Source organism: Schistocerca piceifrons, chromosome 6 (assembly GCF_021461385.2).
Source record: "Schistocerca piceifrons isolate TAMUIC-IGC-003096 chromosome 6, iqSchPice1.1, whole genome shotgun sequence".
Lineage (NCBI taxonomy): Eukaryota > Metazoa > Arthropoda > Insecta > Orthoptera > Acrididae > Schistocerca > Schistocerca piceifrons.
This window is the reverse complement of record NC_060143.1, coordinates 161,393,545-161,416,377: the sequence shown is the minus strand read 5'-3', so window position 1 is coordinate 161,416,377 and position 22,833 is coordinate 161,393,545. Positions and strand designations below refer to the sequence as shown.

Here is a 22,833-nt window from a genome sequence, read left to right as displayed (position 1 = left end):
AGGGGTTCTACATCTACATCTACATTCTACATTTATACTCCGCAAGCCACCCAACGGTGTGTGGCGGAGGGCACTTTACGTGCCACTGTCATTACCTCCCTTTCCTGTTCCAGTCGCGTATGGTTCCGCAAGGCGTTCGATACAGTTCCCCACAGTCGTTTAATGAACAAAGTAAGAGCATATGGACTATCAGACCAATTGTGTGATTGGATTGAAGAGTTTCTAGATAACAGAACGCAGCATGTCATTCTCAATGGAGAGAAGTCTTCCGAAGTAAAAGTGATTTCAGGTGTGCCACAGGGGAGTGTCGTAGGACCATTGCTATTCACAATATACATAAATGACCTTGTGGATGACATTGGAAGTTCACTGAGGCTTTTTGAGGATGATGCTGTGGTATATCGAGAGGTTGTAACAACGGAAAATTGTACTGAAATGCAGGAGGCTCTGCAGCGAACTGACGCATGGTGCAGGGAATGGCAATTGAATCTCAATGTAGACAAGTGTAATGTGCTGCGAATACATAGAAAGATAGATCCCTTATCATTTAGCTACAAAATAGCAGGTCAGCAACTGGAAGCAGTTAATTTCATAAATTATCTGGGAGTACGCATTAGGAGTGATTTAAAATGGAATGATCATATAAAGCTGATAGTTGGTAAAGCAGCTGCCAGACTGAGATTCATTGGAAGAATCCTAAGGAAATGCAATCCGAAAACAAAGGCATTAGGTTACAGTACGCTTGTTCACCCACTGCTTGAATACTGCTCAGCAGTGTGGGATCCGTACCAGATAGGGTTGATAGAAGGGATAGAGAAGATCCAACGGAGAGCAGCACGCTTCATTACAGGATCATTTAGTAATTGCGAAAGCGTCACAGAGATGATAGATAAACTGCAGTGGAAGACTGCAGGAGAGACGCTCAGTAGCTCGGTACGGGCTTTTGTTGAAGTGTCGAGAACATACCTTCACCGAAGATTTGAGCAGTATATTGCTCCCTCCAACGAATATCTTGCGAAGAGACCATGAGGATAAAATCAGAGAGATTAGAGCCCACACAGAAGCATACCGACAATCCTTCTTTCCACGAACAATACGAGACTGGAATAGAAGGGAGAACCAATAGAGGTACTCAAGGTACCCTCCGCCACACACCGTCAGGTGGCTTGCGGAGTATGGATGTAGATGTAGATGCACAAGACACCATACTTCACTAACTCATTAACTATTAAGATTTTTGTATAATTTACTATAATTTTCAATATGGAACTTTTACTCAAAAATGGGATATTCCAATGCAGATGCATAAAACTGTTTCATAAAATTTTCTAATTTGTTAACTCACAACATGTTTCATTAACAGAATTACTGTTAAAACTTATATTCCATCCTAAGTTCAAACGATTATGCAGCTTCCAAGATAATAATCTATTCATACACGAGTCTTTAAATAGTTGAATGCCACCCAAAACTTTCAATCTAGGACCAGCTATCTCTCACACAACACCTATGCTAGATCTTGAGAAACTGTGACTAATATGGATTGTGTTAAAATTGTTTCTTGAGTTTACTGCCTATCTCTACAATGTTCGCTATTAGTGTGTTAACACCCACACAACTGTTCACTGTTAGTGAAGTTCATACTTAACATTTCTATGAAAGACCTTTTGAATGTGTACATATGACCAGCATGTATTCATAGTTTATCTAATGCACTTTTATCAAGCTGTGACTGTTAATTCTTTTGAACCGATGGATGCTTTTTACTTTGAACGGGTATTGTGTTTTATGCATTTGACATTAAATCACCTTGGTGACTGTCTCAAAGACTTGAATGTACATGCTGTTTATGTAATTTCTGCTAACATTGTGTCTAAAAAGAACTGTGTCTTCAGGCAGTTATTATGCTTTTAAACCCGTTTGTATATAGTGAAGTGAGGAGGCAGAGCACCAGACCATTTGATGCGAAACTTGATCTGGTCATCATAATGTTTGTTGTGATAATCAATGTGGAAAAAGCCATGTTATTTGGAAATCAGCATAGTATACATAATTCTTGCAATCCTGGAAATCAATTTGCAGCTGTCCTTTGATTTTCGGGGTTCCACTACACAGGTAGCCACTGTCGTGCAGTGCATTCAGAGATGAAAGACATAAAAGAGTACTTGTCATTACTCCTCTTTGTGAACTGTTTATAGACTAATTTAATCTTTGCTTATCTATTGAAGAAATTTGGATATTTTACAAATGTTAGTGTTGTGTGATTCACAAACATATTTGGACCATTTAAATGCTTTCTAATTAGATGTATTTATTAGTGAAATACGAGGTGTGGCTAGAAAAAAACCGGACTAGTACTGGTGAAACAATAAAATGAATGCAATAAGGCTGAAAGTCGTGTGGCCTGTCATGTGACTCTCGCTCCGCTTACTGCTCGAGTTTCATCTGCCTCCTGCACTCAGTCTGCCTGTGGCGTCTGTTTTAAGTAGTTGACGTTTTGTCTGTGCGTCGGAAAATGTTGAGTGTACAGAAAGAACGGCGTGTTAACATCAAATTTTGTTTGAAACTAGGAAAATCTGCAAGTGAAACGTTTGTAATGTTACAACAAGTGTACGGCGATGATTGTTTATCGCGAACACAAGTGTTTGAGTGGTTTAAACAATTTAAAGATGGCCGGAAAGACACCAGTGATGACACTCGCACTGGCACACCATTGTCAGCAAAAACTGATGCAAACATTGAAAAAATCGGTAAACTTGTTCGACAAGATCGCCGTTTAACAATCAGAGCAGTGTCTGAGTTAACAGGAGTTGATAAGGAAAGTGTTAGGCAGATTCTTCATGAAAGTTTCAACATGAACAAAGTGTGTTCAAAAATGGTTCCAAAGTGTCTCACAATTGAACAGAAGGAACGCCGAAGAATGATTTGTTCTGACATCCTGGAAAACATTGAAAGTGATCCCACCTTCTTACAAAATGTTATTACTTGCGATGAATCGTGGTTTTTTACTTACGATCCCGAAACTAAACGCCAATCGATGCATTGGAAAACTCCTGGTTCTCCACGACAAAAAAAAGCACGAATGTCAAAATCGAAATTCAAGGCAATGATGATTGTTTTTTTTTGACATCAAAGGGATTGTGCACATTGATTGGGTACCAGAGGGACAAACAGTGAATCAGCATTACTACATTAGCGTCCTGGCTACCCTATGTGAGCGAGTACGGAGAAAACGGAACGATTTGTGGAGAAAAAAGTCATGGATCCCTCACCAAGACAATGCCCCAGCTCACAGTGCGTTGTCAGTGAAGACGTTTTTGGCAAAACACAACATTCCCATCTTAGATCATCCACCCTACTCACCTGATTTGGCCCCCTGTGACTTTTTTCTTTTCCCTAAAGTCAAGTCAGCTTTGAAAGGAACTAGATTTGAGACTGTTGAAGCAGTAAAAGAAAAAGCGACGGAAGTAATGTATGGACTTACCGAAAATGATCTGCAGCATTGCTATGAACAGTGGAAAATTCGTATGGAGCAGTGTAGAGACCGAGGAGGAGAGTACATTGAAGGAGATAACATGAAATTGTAAATAATTGTAAATAAATGTTTTTTCCAGCATCAGTCTGGTTTTTTTCTAACTGTACCTCGTATGCCTAGGGATTGGGCTTGTTGTCTAACAGTTAGAAGCTGCAATGACTGTAGTAGACAAGTTTCAGGCTGCTGAGGAAAGCTGCAGCAACAGTGGGTCTTTCAGAGTGATGGCTGTGGAATCTCTATGGTCAGCAGAATTGCCTGGAAACCCTGATGCTGCTGTGCCTTCCAATGTGCCTGGACAGTCAAGGGTGAAGTGTGAACGGTGGTAGATCCATGGATCTCTTGGAGGAGGGTAAATATAAGTACTGGCCATACAGCTGCCACTGAGCATCATAGCAATGGATATGATATGAGGTAGTGTTCAGTGCTGAAAGCAAAATCAAGCTAGTAAGATCCACATCAGTTGTTAGGACCAAGGACAATCTTCCTGCAAGGTCTAAAATAGCACAGAGAGAGCAGTTTATCATTCACAGCACCTCTAATGTTGGTGACGGGAGGTGACAGAGTTTCTCACAGAAATTGTAACTAAGTTGAGAATCAAGTCTTAGTATGAAATCAGTATGCTTATTAGCTGTTGCATTCATCTGAGACATGAAAGAGAGTCTGCTTGCAACAGTTGAGCATACTAGGTGTAGCTGTCTGTGAGCCATGACTCACATTAGCAAAAATGATGCCTGTCATCTTGTTTCAGAGGCTATCCTCAGTTGTTCTTGACAAGTGACTGAAGTGATGAATGCGACAAGCCACGTGGCAAGTGCTTGAGTCAAATTTATTGGAAGAATCTAAGGATGTATATTTCATGTGTGGAAGATGTGTCTTATAAATTCGTCATTTGATCAATTGTTCATCTGTCTGTGACCCTTACCAAATTGATCTACTAAATGAGACAGAAAAGATACAAAGAAGCACTGCATATCTTATCCAAGGTATGTTTAGTTAGTATTTGAGTGTCAAGGAAATGTTTTAAAAAAAAAAAAACTTATGTGGGAGAGACTACAACAAAGGCATTATGGTAACATGGACAGTCCAATTTACAAAATTTAAAATTCAGGGGTACTAAGTCTTTCTTCTAAACTCAAATGGAACAGAGAATGAGAAAATAATACTAATGCAATATGGAGCTTCTGCCACACACTACCACACACTAAACCATGGCTTGTAGTGTACAGGTATAGATGTACATGTAGCTACGACATGGGCAATTCAATATTTGTAGATTCTGCTCTAGAAATCAGTTCTTGAAATTTTTTAACCATGTTTCATGGAATGTTATCTGCATTTCTTTAAGGGCCTGCCAGTTCTGACAGTTACACAGATATCTCACAGGTCCACAAGCTGGTAGAATAATTTTATAGTCAATAGGAAATAAGCAGCAATTTCTGTTGAACAATAAATTCGTTCATTCATACATTCAAGTATCCAATGCAATGACCAATTCTTACTAGTAATTATTTATCAGAAAAGTACCATAAAACCTTGTACCTCTAGTAAGTCAGAACACCTGGTTTCTGAAACATACAATGAACGACTGTACAACTGGAGTTGTTGTTTAATTTCTAGATATGGTCTTCTAAACCTTTAGAATCCAAATCATATGATTGTAGACGATCCTAAACTGAGTACGGTATTTGCAGACAAGGAATTAATAGTTTGAAATGGATATTTCAGGCAGTATGCAGACTTGAACAAGCAATGTATCTGAGGCATGCATTTAAAACTGCTTATGTTTATTGATAATTATGAGTACAACTGTGTTGGTTTTCAGTAATCATTAATATTAGTATCAATGTTTCAGCATCAACCTGTGTGTTTGGCGGACTTTTTGCTATGGGATTACATGGGTGCATGAGAGCACAGAAGAAACTGAAGATTAACTATTTTCTAGAGTCTTAGCTATCTATTCCATCACGCAATAGCCAACAGTGAAATTTGACAACATATGGTCAAATTATGTAGGCTGTTGTAATGCACCTTATGGAAGTCTTGATTGTCATTTTGAACATCTCAAATTTTTGTTATACACTGTAAGATCTTTACACGAGTAAGAAACTAAATATTAATTTCTGACCATTACATTCTTACCTCAAACTTCTCAGTTTGGGTTCTTCTATCTGTCATTTTGACCCTAAGTGTCTGGGACACACTGTAAGGGTTCTAAATAACTAATCTGTAATTAATGTGTGAACTGATAAATCTTTGCAATGAATATGTATGTCTGACTGTAATAACGAGTCATGATCTAAATGGTGTCTTACATGTGAAAATATGACATAACATATAACAAAGTGGCAAAATAAAGGGACTAACGAGGTACTGAACTAAAGATGCAGCTGCGAGATGAATGATGATTTCTTCACATTTGAAGCCCTAAAACTGGGCAATGCAGCACCAGCCATCATTTGGTACCATCCTTGATTGCTCGTTCACATTGTTAGTTTGAGAAATGGTTTATACTGATTGTTTATAGTAGTACATTCTGTAATTACTTGTGCCCTATGCCACTTAAAGACAATTGAAATGAGACAGTTACAGAAAGATAACTAGAAAATTTGGAAAGGAAATGGAAGAAGGAAAGACTCATGGTTAATAAATGTAAGTACAACAATAGATGATTGTAAAACAGGTGCTAACATAGACCGCAAATATTACTAGGAGAGAAGTTGGATCAATTGAGAGTGCCTGCCTACACAATTTGGATTGTCATACATTACAAACAATATGATGACATTGCCACTGAGGCAATACACAAGTAAACAAGAAACATGGTATGTCTTCATGGGTTGCAGATCTGACACTTACAGTGACTTCAATTATGACAGCAGCTACTATGCCTGTGACAAATTGTTAAAGTTCCAGCACTGGATTAGAACCATTTTCAGCAGAAATGGAGAAGTAGTGTTGATTTTTTGATAAGTTCTAGGCATCTGAGTATAGTAATCCTTCAGTTTTGAATACTGACAGGCATTTTTTCCTCCAATGGTTCTTGGAGGGCAGGGCAAAAATTGTGGTTGTAACAATACCAACAACAGCCTGTTTGTATGAGAAAACAAAACAAATATTGGTTTCTTGATATGGAGGCAAAAGTCATGCAATTCAGGGGCATATGGATTACCTTGATTCTATTAAACTAATGGGACATGCATAAAGAGGTATCCTGAATGCTTCATACCTCTGATGTAATGAAGTATACAAGTATTTTGAGGTTTATGGGAGAATGTAGACAACTATTCTTCATTTGTATTCTGAAGATATTATTCACCAGTGGATTACTTATAACAGATAATATAGCTTAAAGTTACATTACAAAGCTAATGGAAGTTTTGAATGATGAGGTGGAGGGAACTATCATCCACTCAATAAGAGACTGCACCACTTCAAATACACTGGTATTCACATCTCCCACACAAGAAGTAAATGTGAAAGACATAAGGTCGGCAGTAAGATAGTGAGGGTACACCCAGAAAATTGTATGCTTTGTGGTGGTGGTGGTGGTGGTGGTGGTTGTGGTGTGTTGGGGCTTATGGGCACTCAACATCGAGGTCATCAGCGCCCTGACACACATTAAAAGGAACGAATGTGGACAGACCTAAGAAAACTAAAGCACACACTCAAAGAAAGCAGGAAAAGAAGGAAAATGCTACATAAGAAAGTAAAACCTAAGGAAAGGGGAAACATAGCAACAAGAATGTCACAGGAAATTGTTATTGGCTGGCCACTTACATAAAATATGGGCGAGCTTGTCACACAGTGAGCAAATTAAAATCCTCTCCCTAAAATCTTTGCAAAAACATTTGACAGGGCACAGAACTTTAAAAGTTTAACCACATCCGTCAGAGTGTTGCCTAAAAGAGATGGCAGGTCCGCTGGCAAGTCAGCCGCGACCCGCTGGTCAGAAAATAAAACCCAATCCAATAAAATGTGGCGCACAGTGACCTGGACGCCACAAGCACCACACATTGGAGGGTCCTCTCGCCGGAGCAAGAAGCCATGCATCATAGGGCTGTGGCCTATTCGAAGCCGAGTGAGGAGAACCTCGTCCTGTCGATGGGGCTGAAAGGAAGTACACCACACACGCGTTGTGGGCTTGACTATACGGAGCTTATTGTCAGTCACTTCCAGCCACTCATCCTCCCACCGACGCATGACCCATGAGCTCAACAGCGAGGTGAGTGCGTGCAAGGGGATAACACACTGAGATACTTGTGGGGCGAGACACGCCTCCTTGGCTGCCAGATCTGCCCTTTCATTCCTAGCAATGGCAACATGCCCTGGAAACCAGCAGAAAGCTACAACCTTCCCTAGTCGCTGTAGTCAGAGGAGGGCATCCTGGATGCTCTGGACAATTTTGTCTGCCGGATACGAACGCTGCAATGAGTAAAGGGCACTGAGTGACAGACAAGAAATTTAGGAGAGGAAGAATGTCTCATGTGCTCCAGTGCCCGCAAGATCGCAAACAATTCTGCATCAAAGACAGTAAAAGTCTGAGGCAGATGGACCTTGAGGACACGATATGGAAAAACAACTGAGCAACCAACAGAATCCCTCTGTTTAGACCCATCCGTAAAAACAGCTACATAGTCGTGGTGCTCAGATAAAATGGCAGAAAATGCTGCATTAAAAACGGTGGCAGGAGTGCAATCTCTCTTGTACTGCAACAAATCTAAAATCACTCCGGGCCTCTTCAGTAACCACGGTGGCAGGCGGTTAAAACCCAGGATTTGGGGTTGTACAGACTCCACACTGAGGGATTCTAGTACACGTTGCACACGGATCCCAAACGACAATGTAGCCCAGGGACGGCGGGAAAAAAGGTGGTCCAGAGGTGGATGGGCAACAAGACAGTGAGCAGGTGAGCTGGGAGCTGCAAGAAACTTACAAGCCTGGCGCACCAGCAGGAGCTGCCACCGGATGGTAACTGGCGGTTCGCCAGACTCTTCTGTGCTTTGTGATTCATGTCTTCATACAGCACAGATTTATAAAAAGCAACAAATATCAAGGTAAGAATTGACAAATCAAAAGCTTCATATCAGTATTTTTGTGTGTAAAAAGAAGACAGTATCAAGGACTGCAGCAAGAAATATAAAGTACTCAGTTGTTTTAAATGTAATTCTTTCTAAATGCAACTGTGAGCAGCAAGTCTTAGTTGACGAGATTAATATGAAGTTGCCTCACTTTACCCTTGCAATTCGCCTCCATTCCACCATTTGGATCACGGTGCTAACAAGGCTTAAAAATGCATGAATTATTTATTCAGTGCTGGAAATTAACTCTGCTTCATCAGCAAAGGATTAGTTGTCAGCCTGTACTTCCAGTTCTGCAGTTCTCGTTCTGCTGTGCTGTGAATGGATTTTAAGTGGAATGGGATCTGATACTATTATCAGCCACATCACTGTGAACCACATATACCTTATAACTTCTGGGATTCAGAAATGATGTAAATAAAAAGGCAATAGGAGCATTCTCTCTCCCTGAACCAAATTGCCATTTGGGACTCAAAGTGGACAGATAACTGAAAACTGAGTTTTTCGTCATCATATACGGGGTCTGCAAACATATTTTCCAAGAAATCAAGTAAAGAGACTTTTACAACTGCCACTAGTGTACCTGTAAGGTAAATACTTGCCAATGAAAGCTGAGCAACCAAGGCATCTACCAAGGAGGACCTGTGTTTGATTGATAATGTATTTTGTAATTTTCTATTTCATATTTAGTTTTCTCCAAGTTGAAATTGGTGGGAATAGGAGGGTCAAAAAAGATAAATAAACCAATGAGGACTGGTGATAAGGAAGGCGAATATATTTCTCAGACAACCTGGATTAGTTAAGAATTAAAATTTTAAACAAGATCATTTTACAATTCCTCTTTTACTGATTTTGTTAGATATCTTCACATTTCTTCAAACAACTAGAAGAATAGTAAATATATAAAAACATTCAAAGCAAATACACTTGCACCTACAAAAATATTTAATGAAGGTGAACTTTGAGCAACTACATCATTTCTTCTGAGGATTTACCAGCCTGAAAAATCAATGCTGAAAGCTGATGAAAAAAAATGCTACAAACTGTTACTGGATACATGCAGCTGTGCAATTCCCAGTGGGTTTCCTGACACAAACTGCAATAATGGAGCCTTGTTTAAAGACATGTGAAGATATGTAACAAAGTCAGTAAAAGAGTGGTTACAAAATGATCAACATGAAAATCTTAATTCTTCACTAATCCAGTCAATTTGAGAAATGTATTTATCTACTTTATTTTTATTTATTATAGATTTATTCACCTTATTATCCCTCCTATTGCGACCATTTCAATACAGAGATAGAGGGGGGGAGAGAAAGAGAGAGAGGACAGCAGAATGAATGTACATATCAAACACAGGTCCTCTGCTCCCCATCTAAGCGACCTGGTCACTCACCAGGCACTGCTTTTGATGATAGGCATTAACCTTATGGACACGAAGCCATCAATCGTAAAATTTCTTTCTTTGGAAAATAAATGTTTGCAGGCTCCGTATACGATGATGAAAAATAGAGTCTCAAAATTTGGGGGGGTGGAGTTAGTGGACTAAAATATCTTGACAGTCATTCATTTTAGAAGTGACTGCCAAACATGAGCCAAATTGGTTGGAATGTCTAAAGCCTTCTCTTTGTTAAAGAGAAAGATGTGATTTTCCTCCAAGTTGCTACAACACACAAAAGCATTTGAATCATTACAAAGAAAATTCACGAACAGTCCTCATTTATGTCAGATGTAATATTTTCAAATGCTGCTTTACATTGATAATGCATATATTTTATTCTTTGCTGTTATGCTTTCAGCACTGTGGTATGGTATCAATTTTTTCAAAATAAAATCAGTTGTCAACTGTCAAACTGAAATATTTTATTGCACTTGTCTGGTTTTGACAAATTAATTCGTCATATTCAGAGGATTGCAAAATTTAGGAAAATATAGATCATTAAAACATGGCCAAACAGTATGCACAACCTGTGATATGTCATGGCATTATGCTTCATTGACAAAGATACTGAGGTCTGATTGTCCATCTCATAAACTGATATTAAGTTTTTTGTAATGCACTTCTTGCACTTAACATACATGTACGGCCATGTTCTAATGATTTATATTTTTCTGAATTTTACACACTTCCAAAGATGATTGATTAATCTGCCAAAACCAGTTGAGCACAATAAAATATACTTTTTGTGAATATCCTGTATATAATGGAAAGAACAGTGACAGATCTACAGTTCTTCGTGACTTTTCTGTTTCCCTTCTTGTGAATTGAAACACTTACAGCATTTTCCAATTTTTCACACACGCATCAAGCATATAAGTACCTCTAGGAAAAACTATTTCTCTTGCATTATCATGATCATCTTCAGCCATATTTCCTTTCTTCATAACTTGATTTGTTTTACACATCCCAACTGATGTTACTTCTGCCATTATTTTCATTATTATCAATCTAGACTGTGGGTTCCCCCCCCCCCCCCCCCCCCCTCCCTATGAACATGTCTTGAACTGCTTGCACAATTTTATCTCTGTTATTACTGACAGTGCTATCAGTCACTCAGTCACCTTGACGGATGAAACCTTTATGTCTGCCCAATGTAAGTTTTTGTTTTGTTACTTCATACTTATATTGTTTTAATTGTTTCTCTTAAGAAATTTTCACTAGATGTGATGGCTATGGGTGGCTAGGCTGTATGGCAGGGACTTCTTGGTCTGCTGGATGGGTTGGTACTGCTGGTGGTCAGTAGTTCTGATATGGATGGAGGTACAGATGCAGCCATCTTTGAGGTGGGGGTCAACATTGAGGAAAGTAACTTGATGGGTTGAGAAGCACCAGGTGAACTTAAAGGGGAAGAAGGTGTCCTCGCCCTCGGTCCAGATCACGAAGATGTCATCAGTGGCTCTGAACCAAGTGAGGGATTTGGTATTCTTGGTGATTAGGAAGGATTCCTCTACATGGCCCATTAATAGGTTGGTGTAGGATGGTATCACATGAGTGCCCATTACAGATTTGTTTATAGGTGATGAAGTAACTGCAGGTGAGAGTATAGTTGTTCGTGATGACCAGGAAGAAGGTTGTAGGTTTGGAGTTAGTCAGTCACTGGGAAAGGTACTTTTCATTAACACCAATGCCATGTGCATTAGGAATGTTACTGTAGATGGAGGTGGCATCAATAGTGGGGAGCAGGGCACTGTGTGGTAAATGAATAGCAACTGTGGAGTTATTGGAGGAAATGGTTGGTGTCTTTTATATACGCGTGTAGGTTATGGGTAATAGGCTAAAGATGTTCGTCCATAAGAGCACAGATTTCCTTGGAGGGGGCACAGCAAGTGGCCACAATGAGGCATCCTTGGTGGTTGGCTTTATAGACTTTAGGAAGCACAGAGAAGGTAGGTGTGCATGGATCGGTAGGTGTGACGAGGAAAGAGATAAGACCTCCCACATTCCCACCATCAGACCACAAAGGAGCACTCCACTTGTCACTCTGTACACCCAGGACTGGAGCAACTGAGTCACAGGGTTTCGACTACCTCTTCTCATGTCCTGCCCACTATCCTTTACACCCATACCACAGTAGTATTTCACTGCACACTGAATCTACACAATATATTATCCATCCATATTCCACCTCTGTTCCCCACCCCTTGCTGCATGGCTCATATCCCTGCAAATCCTGCAATAGACCTAGATGCAAGGTTTGCCCTGTATATTCTTCCACTATCACCTTCTCCAGTTTGGTCACAGGCATATCCTATCCCATCCCAGGCATGGGACCCTGTGAAGGCAGTCATATGACCTAAAAACTAAGCTAAAACCACTATGCTGCATTTTACATGGGCACGACAACAGCAAGCTGTCTGTCCGCATGAATTACCACCAACAAACTGTTGCAAAGAGACATGCTGCCCAACATAACATGCTTCACTTCAATGGCTGCTTCACAGCCTTCTCCAACTGGATCCTTTCTACCAACACCTGCTTTTCTGAATAGCACAAGTGGAACTCTCCCAGCAATATGTATTCTATGTTAATCAAATTACCTTCCATTAGGAAAATGAAATGCACTCAATGACTGTGAAATGACTTTGAAAATGATAGAGAGCAGCAATCGGTCACCATTTTCTTTCTAGCTTTATCAAAACAGATTATGGCTAGTAACTAGCCATTATCAATGCAGTATTTCAGAGGTTTTACATTGGCCCTAGTGTGCCTACACCTGTTGCTTGGGCCCCTGTCACAGTTCAGTCTAGAGTTGAATGAACTGTGACAGGAGCCCAAACAACTTGCATAGGCATACTATGGAATATTGTCATTCCATCCTGGCTTTTCCATTTCTATATACATTTCATGTATTATTAAAATTCTGGAACTTTATTCAGCTGCCACTTGTAATGAGCAACCATGTTTTCAATTATCAACTCTATATAGTCAAATGTTCAGAGGAAGTTAACAGTATGAAATGATTTTGATTTGGATCTTCTGGGAGTCCTAATTTCTAGAATTATATTTCTTGACAGCTTGTTAAGTGCTTTACTTTTAGAACAAAAAAATATGGCTCAAAGTCCTAGAGGAAGGGAAGAATCAACACGACAATCAGTTTTATAGCTTGAATTGTGGGCATGGAAAACAAATTTCAACTTATAATGTTAATATATTTCATGAAACATGTTTTCAGATTGAAATGTAAACCCTCTAGTGAGGCCCACATTACATGAATAATACATTATTACCTCTGAAGGAAATTACGTACCTGTTTTTTCTGGTAGTCTTTAAGAGCATTCTCAAAGCCCTCTTCAAGGTGAGCAAATGCCATGTTAACTTCAGTAGCCCACCAGATCTGTGTGCCGCATAATGCTGGTTGTGCAGGGTAGTCAAAGAGCCACTGTTCTCGAGGTTTCTCATCGTATGTAGAAACAGCATTTTCAAAATAATAACGACATGTCCTTCGCATAGCATCAGTTACACGATTAAGCCATATTTCAACCTAAAAAAAGAAAAAAGTATATTACACTGTCTTCCACAAAAATAAAAATATTTAAAGAAAAACTTATATTACAGTGTCTTCCACAAAAATTAAAAATATTAAAAACACTTCTATAATGATTCTGATTTTAACCTTCCAGCTTCCTGTCTTTTAACTTTTTAGTGTGTGTTCTAATAGTATTGCAAGTGTTAAAATTTAGAAAAGAATGTTTCATTTTTAACAAAAATTGCAAGGTATTAACTTACAGACTGCTGAAAAATTTTTGACTAGATCATTTCCATATAAAAGTGTCACTCATCACACTGATGTAACAAAATAACATCTCAGTATGAATATATGCAGTCAAATAATATCAGTGGATGACCCAACCAAAATGGCAGAAATTAACCTCAAAGGATTATTCTTTTTTCCCTGCTGTCTTCACAGATATTTTTAAATCACTGATTTGCATTGAGTGGACATCAATGAGCCTTCTCAAAACTACCTTCAATGTATAGACTGTCTGCTTTGACAGCAAAACTACATTATGAAATGGATGAATGAAATATAACAAGTATGGAAATAAACCTGAAAATTGAGTACAATAAGACCACAATGGTATCAGTATTTTGAAAGATCAGCAGTGACAAACAGAAATTACATACATTAATAAATCTATGTTCTTATGGTAACTGAAAACAATGAGCAGAGGGACACATGGCAGAGAGAGAGCATAAAGGTATGTGTCTATAACTTCATTTGGGAAAGTGAAAACCACATTTGGAAGTAAGTGCCACTGTCCTGAATATTGGATTGTAACCAGTACACTAAAAGATGAGCAGACATTAAAATTGACATTACACACATCAATAAATCTTTGTATTTATTGTTACAGAGAACGATGAGCAGATTGGGAATGAAACAGGGGAAGCCTAAAACTTCATCTCAGAAATTGAAAGCCACATTTGGAAGTAAATGTCAATGCGCCTGAATAGAGTTTTAAACAGTGTTTACTTCTGCTACTAACCCTAACCCAGTGAACATTTTAGGAGCTGCCAATTGAGGAAATGAAAACACATACAGATGCATAAAATGTTCATAAATGGGTTAAATGAAAGCCAGGAATGGAAGATATATTGCATGGTATGTAACTGAAATGGACGTGGGCAGCACATAGAGCCAAAAGAACTGTTTGGAGACAGTCTAAGTAAATTGTTTGCTGGAGTTTTTGTGACATAAAATGGACTAATTGATGGTAAAATTAAAGATATACAGACAATATCGGAATACAGGCAGGACACATTCCTGTGTATGAAGCTGAAATTCAGATGTGTGAAGAAGTTGGACACAGATCTTTATCCAACAATGGATCAAAATGGCTATATTTATGCTGAACTGATAACAAAGGTAATTTATGCATTAATGTCACATTTTAACTAAGAAAGTAAGACAGAATGATTTACCTTACATTGCAATAGTATGAGTAATGAAAGAATACAAAAAGTATGTAGTATATTAAGAAAATAAACTTAGATTTTCAAGACATACTTTGGTTTAAAGAACAGGAGCTGGAGATGGATGGTGTTGGTGGGAAGGGGGTGGGAGACTTCAGATATGTATTTGATTTGATTTCTTTATTAGTGTGAGAAACAGCTACATTCTGTGGGTTTTGTCATTCAAAACATAGACAAATTAACAGCCTAAAATTAATTGCTTACACTAAAATTGACAACAAATTTTCTTTTAATCTATAATTACATTTGTTTTTTAGTCTTATTCATTATATTATTAACTGTATTATTTCTACGCATACTATAATACAGAACTTCTTAAATTAAGTAACCTTTTTTAATTTAGCTGCTCTATTACTCTACACAAGCTTTTATTTTGTAAATAATTTTTTAATTTTCTTTTGATGGAGCACATCATATTTATCTACTTTATATGTTGTGGTACTTTATTATCATGGTTGCCACAGGTTCTGGAAATCAGAAGATTTCAAACACGTCAGGGGAATCATGGAAATATTAGGGAAATATGAAAAAAAAACACTTAAAAAAATCTCATTTCTGTCTCAGTAGATGAAATGATTTGTTTACTGAGGTGTCATGCATCATTGTTGGCTGGGTGCAGCTGAGTACATGCGCTCTACTTCCTCGTTACTGCGCTTCTCTCCTTCCTATCACTTCCCTCAGCTTGCAGTCAGTGCTGCGACAACATCTTGTCACTAGATGGTGGTCATGTGTGCATGAGTTGTGTCTGAGTGATAGTGTGAATGTGCATGTGCTCTCGTTTTCTGACAAAAGGTGTGACTGAAAATTTAGCTGTGAGAGTGTAATTGTCTTGTCTACATGCTTGTCTGTGGCTCAGCAATATCTTTAAGGTAAGTTGTTACCTATCCCCATTATTATCAATTCTCAGAGTATTTGAACAAGTTATCTGTTGCATGGATTGATCACCGTGGACTCATTTCATTAACATGTTGTCTGTGGCTCATGAATAGCTGTCCACATGAGTGGATTTCCACGACAGGCCAAAACCACAGGCCATTTCTACCGGTATCTGTAAACCATTGTTCCTACTGATCTGAAGCCATTTGGTTCCCATTAATGTGCAGACCCTGCCCGTCGGATCTAGTCTCACTGATCTCTCTGCAGGCAGGGTCTGTTTGTGTGTGGCATAAAGCAGCAGATTTTAATGGTTTATCCATGGACCCAGGACTGCTGTGTACATCAGCAGGCCAGAGGCCATGGGTGATGGATTTCAGGAATTGTGACTATGTCACTGCAAGTACATTGTACAGTGTGGCATTTTATAGACATTTTATTTTTCTAGTACATTCTGACATTTCAAAAGTAGATTTATATGCTGGAAAGTATGGATGATAAGAAGAATAATATTGTCAGTCATTAACAGTTTACATGCTATGTACTCATAGATTTCTCAGAAGAAAAATCACATAATACATGTACAATAATAGATATAACACAGTGAGTAATAACTGACGATAATGAAAATAGTAGAATCAACATTTTATTGCATTATCTACAGTGTTGGTTTACACAATTCTTCCCTACCTTTTACCTCTCTTTTAAGAGGCCTACTTTTTTATGCAGATATTTCTGAAACCAGAGAAGGTATTTTAAATCTGTCTTGTGACTCCAAGGAAGTCCATATTTTTATTACCAAATGTGTTTCATTTTATTGAAATAAAATATCATCAGTGGTCTAAATGAAAAACATGTACCATTTGGCTTGCTTTCTCCATTAAAAACAGTTCATTACAAAACATGTTGATGTTAGTACTTCATATTTTTGCTCATATGAGGAAACATCATCTGCTCGCAAGTTTTTGTTAGATATTTCGTCATTTGCACTATTGTTTCTTGTACCACAGCTGCAAAGGCTCTTGAGATGTCAAAATTAGTCAGGGAAAAATGCTAAAATTTTTCTCTAAATAAGGGAAATATCAGAGGATTTCACTTGGGGAAACTTATGGCAACCCTGATTATATAATTTGATGTCACTGTAAAACAAACTCTACTGGTTTTAACTTTGTTGTATGTAGCTGCAAACTGTAACTGTTCCTAGTTTCATACTCATGTACAAAACAATTTTTATCATAGTACTTAAAATTTTCTTTCCATACATAATACTCTGAACAATAGATTCGCAAGTGACTGTTAAGATTCCCAGAATATTAAAATGTTTAAAGCAGTGAGCTGTGCTGTAAATCTTGCTTATTATATGTATTGCTCTTTTCCACAGTATGGTTAAAAGATTGACAGATCACCTTCTGAGACTTCATGTTTTTTACGTTTGAGCTTACAGTAACAAGTAAGTCTGACTGGTTACCTGAAGAAGGATGAAGAAAAGGGTCTTGCTGCTAGGTAATAGTTATGGCAGAGGTGTATGCCACATGGTACAGGTTAAATTAGGAACAGGATATATCACAATTATTGTAAAGCCAAGTGATAGCCTTAGCCATAGCCAGGCGACAGAGGGCAGGGGGGAACTCATGCAAAGAGTTCGACAAAGAGGATCATATTATCATAGTTTGTGGAGCAGGGAACAGTGCATCTAAAGACAGAAATTACAGGATTAGGGGTGATCAGGATGAAATAGGAATAACAACTGCACATGTGAATGAGAGTTTTGTGGAGGGCATCCAACACCATGACCAGCCATGGGTTAATGCTGTTGTGAGCAGTGTCAACAATGGGTAGAGCAGGCTGCTGTTGACTGAAATGAAATCTCACATGCATACTGTGCATGATGCTAAAATCGAGAGTGAGAGCATACTATACATGGCCTGCACCTGAATAGGAGAGGAAGATAGGTTGGCGGAGCTTCTTGCAGAAAACATAACCCTCCCCTCTCCCCAACCATTACACAAAGCAAGATACCTGTGGTTACTGGTGCCAGAGAGGTAACTTTTTTAGGTTAGAATTAAGGTTCAGGCACTTATTATGATGAGTGTTAAAATAACAGAAGTGTCCCACAATAAGCTTAACAATACACAGAAAAGTAAGGTTAGCTTATTTCATCAGAACATAAGAGGAGTACGTAATGAGGCAGAAGAGCCTCTTGTCTGCATGGAAAATTTAGATAGTTCTGAAACGATAGACAACTTGTACCTATCTGAGCACCACCTACCAACAGGTTTAGAGAAGTTAAATATAAAATATTAGACTCTGACATCTTACTCATGTAGAGCTAATATGGGAAAAGGAAGAGTTGTTACATATATTAAGACAGAACACAAGTTCAGTAACACTGAGGCAAGTAGATTTTGTAGTGTTCAACACATAGAAGTGTCTGCTTCTGAATGAGTACTGGAAAAAGTTTACTTTTAATTGTAACTGTAAATAGATCCCCACTGGGAAATTTTTGTGTGTTTATGAGGAGTTTGGATTCTTTACTATGCCATCTGTCAGCCAGCAGCAAGCAATAATAGTCTGTGGTAATTACAATGTAGATTTTCAAAAGGATTCTGACAGAAAAAATGATCTGGAAACCTTACTTTGATCCTTAACTTGACCTCAGTAGTCAGCTCTCCAACACAGGTGGATAAAGATAATAGGCTGCTAACTGATAATCTCTCTCACAAGAAAATAACTGTATAGCCAGTAACAAATGCTCTCTCCATTCATTATATTATACACAGCTAGTAATGGTAAATAAGATAGTGCTTTACAGCATTGATACTCAAAGGAAACCAACAAATATCTTTAGGAATACTTTACAAGAAATGATCTAGGATAAAATGTGTAATGAACCAAATGGTTACATAAAATTTCATCTACTCCATTAAATTTGTATCGTTATTTGAAAATAGCTTTCTGTATAAGCTAACCACTAAGGACATTAAACAACAATGTAAAAAACCACGGATTGCTAGTGGGTTTAAGGCATGTTGTGACAGGAAAAGGGAAGCATATCTGCTGGCAAGAACAAACAGAAATCCTGCAGTATTTGTACACAAAAAAACTACTCAAAATTACTAACTGTAACAAAAGTTATTAAAAATCAAGGAACATATTATACATTATGCTGAAATCAGCAAAAATTAGAGCTACGTGGAATGTAGTGAAATGAAACAGGACAACCAGTCACCAAAGAGGATAATATCAACATTTAATTAGTTGAGGGGCTATAAATGATGAGTCACAGGTAGCAAATATGTTTAATAATGCCTTCTATCTTAGCCGCATTTGGGCACTGAAATGTATCAATGGTAATAGGTAAAAATTTATGCCATACCAGGACCCAAAACTGCATTTCCTGCTTTATGTGAGCAATTACCTTAACTGCCTTGGCCATCACAGCGTGCTTAGAGACAGGATCATTGGTACACATCAATAGGGTGGTGATGACAAATGATTCCTTCTTTCAGTGCAGATGTAAATCATGTTTGATCTCTTATGGGAATCAGGGATTGCGTAAAGGTTTCTTTGGTAGGTGTCACTACATTAGTAGTAAGTAACAGGCTGGAAATTTGGGTCAAAAGGGATGCGTGCGGAGATGGCTGAGGCAGTTAAGGTGACCAATCGCGTGAAGTAGAAAATCCCGGTTCGAGGTCCAGTCCAGAATGTACTTTCACCTGTCACCACTGATATATTTCAATGCTCAAAAGTAGCTAATGTCATTAAAACCAGAACAATTAGACATTCACCTCCTGAGAGGGCCCCCATGAAAAATGAGTGATCACACGGCAATGAAATGTTGTGGAAACATTTTTAAGGACATGCATAAGAGAAATAATGAAAAACAATTGAAAGGAACACGTTTTAATTTCTTTGTGAAAGGGTGACATTTGTTAATTGTATAGCATGTTTAGGTTTCACATTACAAACATTGCTCAATGTGCTGATCATCTGCATATGAGCTTGGAATCACGTTAAAGATATCATTTCACAGTTGTTCACAGCACTTTCCAAAACATGGACCATGGAATGTTCAGCTGTCATGACACAGCTTATTCAGTGCTTGAAGATCAGTCACTGAGTTCAGCATTTTCAGCCATGGCAACAATAAATTATTCAACAATTTGTGGCTCAATTGGCCAACAGCCTCTTCCACAAACAATTCCCAAATTGGCAGGTAATTCAAACTTCCTAATCATGTTCTTCAACCCACTGTGGAAGGAGGACCTCTCTGTGCTCCTTCAATGTGATGATAGTAGCAAAGAACAGCAGCAATATTGATGATGTTTTGATAAAACAGCTTTACAAGTAAAGCCCAGTTCACCTTGTCACCATGTTCACTATCTGCAACCATCATGCAGACTGATGCTTGTGTTTCAATCCTATGTCACTGCACTGGTGCTGGAGCCTAACAGCAAGTCATGACACTAACACTACTAACAATGCAAATTTTGCAGTGCACACTCTGAACATCATTCCTATAAATTTGGGTATCCAGACAACAAATAGTTTTCCATCTACACTGGCTCAAGTAGCAAAAGTTTAATTAGAAAGGAGGCCAGATTATTATGGTAAAACTGAAGCACCAAACATTTGCTTTGAAATTTTGTATTTAATATGCATTTACACAATCAGGTCAGATAAAATTATTCTGAGGTGAATGTGGAGTGTTCAGAGGTAAGTCTGGGCATTTGTAGAAAATTTTGAATTGCATAGGTTAGCTACAATGATTGCAAGACACTGACAGTTGAAAATCATTATATAATGAGAATTTTTTGTGTTGTGTTGATTGTTGAGAATATTAGCAATTATCAGTTGTTGAAACAGTGAATAGCAATTTAAGTATACTGTTTGGAATTTACTCCAAGTAAGAGATGAGAGGCCAAGTGAGTGGTTTATTTCAGTTCTTTTGGAGTCATGCAGTTTGAGGTTATGGATAGCATCAAAGACGTTTCACCCACTCTCGTTGCCATTGTTAGAACACTTCTGGCAGAAAGGTGCTATGCACAGCATCAAATTGCTTCCAGGCTCAGGATCTCATAATAGACATTGATTAGCATTAAAAAATTTTAATCCAAAAATTTGTTAATCAACAGCAATGCACAAACTGATGTGGAAGGAAACCAAAATTGAACCTAGAATTCAGTAAACTTGAAAAATATGGTCATTTCCAATTGTAAAGCTACATGTATGTGACTCTCTGTGCAATTGGAGGATTATGGAATGACAATGTCAGCTAGAACTTAAGAAGAGCTCTGTGTAAAGTAGGTCTGCCAGCGCACTGACCCCATCCTCAGCCAAAGATCACCCCAGGAATTGCTTAAAAATGGTTAAGCCCAAGATCACCCCAGGAATTGCCTTAAAATGGCTAAACTGGGGAAAATCCCTACAGAACTGGTCTGTTGAGGACTGGAAAGACATATAAAAAAAATTTTGCATTAGTACAAATTTCATTAAATGAACTCATTTCCAAATGTTGCTCTTGAAAAATTTGTGGATATGGCTGACATGGCTACCAAAATTTTCCTACAAATATCACTATTTTTTTAGTAATGAAATGTGTGGTGGTAATGAAAGACTTAATATTTAATTCCAGGTGGACTTCAGTGATGATGCAATGTTCTGTGTCACATGAAGAAAGTAGCCAGTATACGAGGAGGTGGGAATCGGAGGAGTTTCATCAAAACAGTGTATGCCATACTGTGAAGCATCCCACTTCAGTTATGGTCTGGAGTGTTTTTTCATCGAAAGGTACATGAAATCTGTATGTTGTTAAAGGTTCAATGAATCAAGGATAATATCTCAACGTATTAAAAGAGAGACTTCTGCCTCAGACCAGGTGATGGTTTAATGGCAAAGGTTATGTTTTCATGCATGATGGAGCACCCTGCCATAAGGATAAGATTGTGGGACAGTTTTTGGGTGAAAATGGTGTTACTGTACTTCCATGGCCTGGGAATAGCCCAGACATAAATCCAATTGAAAATCTGTGGGAAATAGTTAAGAAGAAAATAGGAACACAGAAGGTCACAACAAAGAATGTTTCATAGAACTGCTGACACAAACATGGGTCTAAAAGTAGAAAGTATACCAAAAGGAATGCAAACAAAGTACTAAAACATTCATATACTTACACTGTTATATGGTTACCAAAATTTTCAATAAAAAATTGAGTTTAAAGCAGCTTTACCATAATAATGTGGCCACCTCTGTATATCCATCCAGTACTGTAGTACAGTATATCATAAGAGCAACAATAATATCCCTAGTACATCACAATTTGGATTTCAGAAGAGTTGCTCTGCTGAGAATGCCATTTATATGTTTGCTCGCCAAATTTAAAAGCATTAAATACCAAAATAGCACCAGATGGCATTTTCTGCAACCTATCTCAGGCACCTGACTCTGTGAATCACAATGTTCTCTTAGATAACCTGAGGTTTTACAGGATTTCCGGTACAGCCAACCAATGGATAACATCATATCTAGCCAAACAAATGGACAAAGTTGTACTTAGTAATTCAACCAATGTAGTCTGGGAACATAATTCTGACTTGGGATTCCAAAAGGCACAATTTTTGTTTTGCTTTTGTTTCACATATATGTAAATGATCTTTCATCTAATAAGAAAAAAAGTAGAATTTTACAGATGACAGTTGGCTGTAATCAATCTGAGCATATGTACAGCAACAGAAGACATGGTAAACAATGTTCTTAAAAATATCACTAAGTGGTTTTCTGTGAATGATCTCACCCTCAATTTTAAAAAAGACACAACATATTTAGAGGTACCCCACCATGATAAGTGTAAAACATGGTAAGAAAATAATAAA

At 38.1% G+C, this 22,833-nt stretch overlaps 1 protein-coding gene across 1 annotated transcript in view; it reads right to left on the bottom strand.

The window, feature by feature from the left end:
• The window catches only part of LOC124803208 (dynein beta chain, ciliary-like), a 586,091-nt gene that overhangs the window by 315,754 nt on the left and 247,504 nt on the right, over positions 1 to 22,833 (bottom strand). The window contains exon 15 of the mRNA XM_047264389.1: positions 13,362 to 13,595. Coding sequence (XP_047120345.1) covers positions 13,362 to 13,595 — 234 coding nt within the window. The remainder of the gene's footprint in view (positions 1 to 13,361; positions 13,596 to 22,833) is intronic.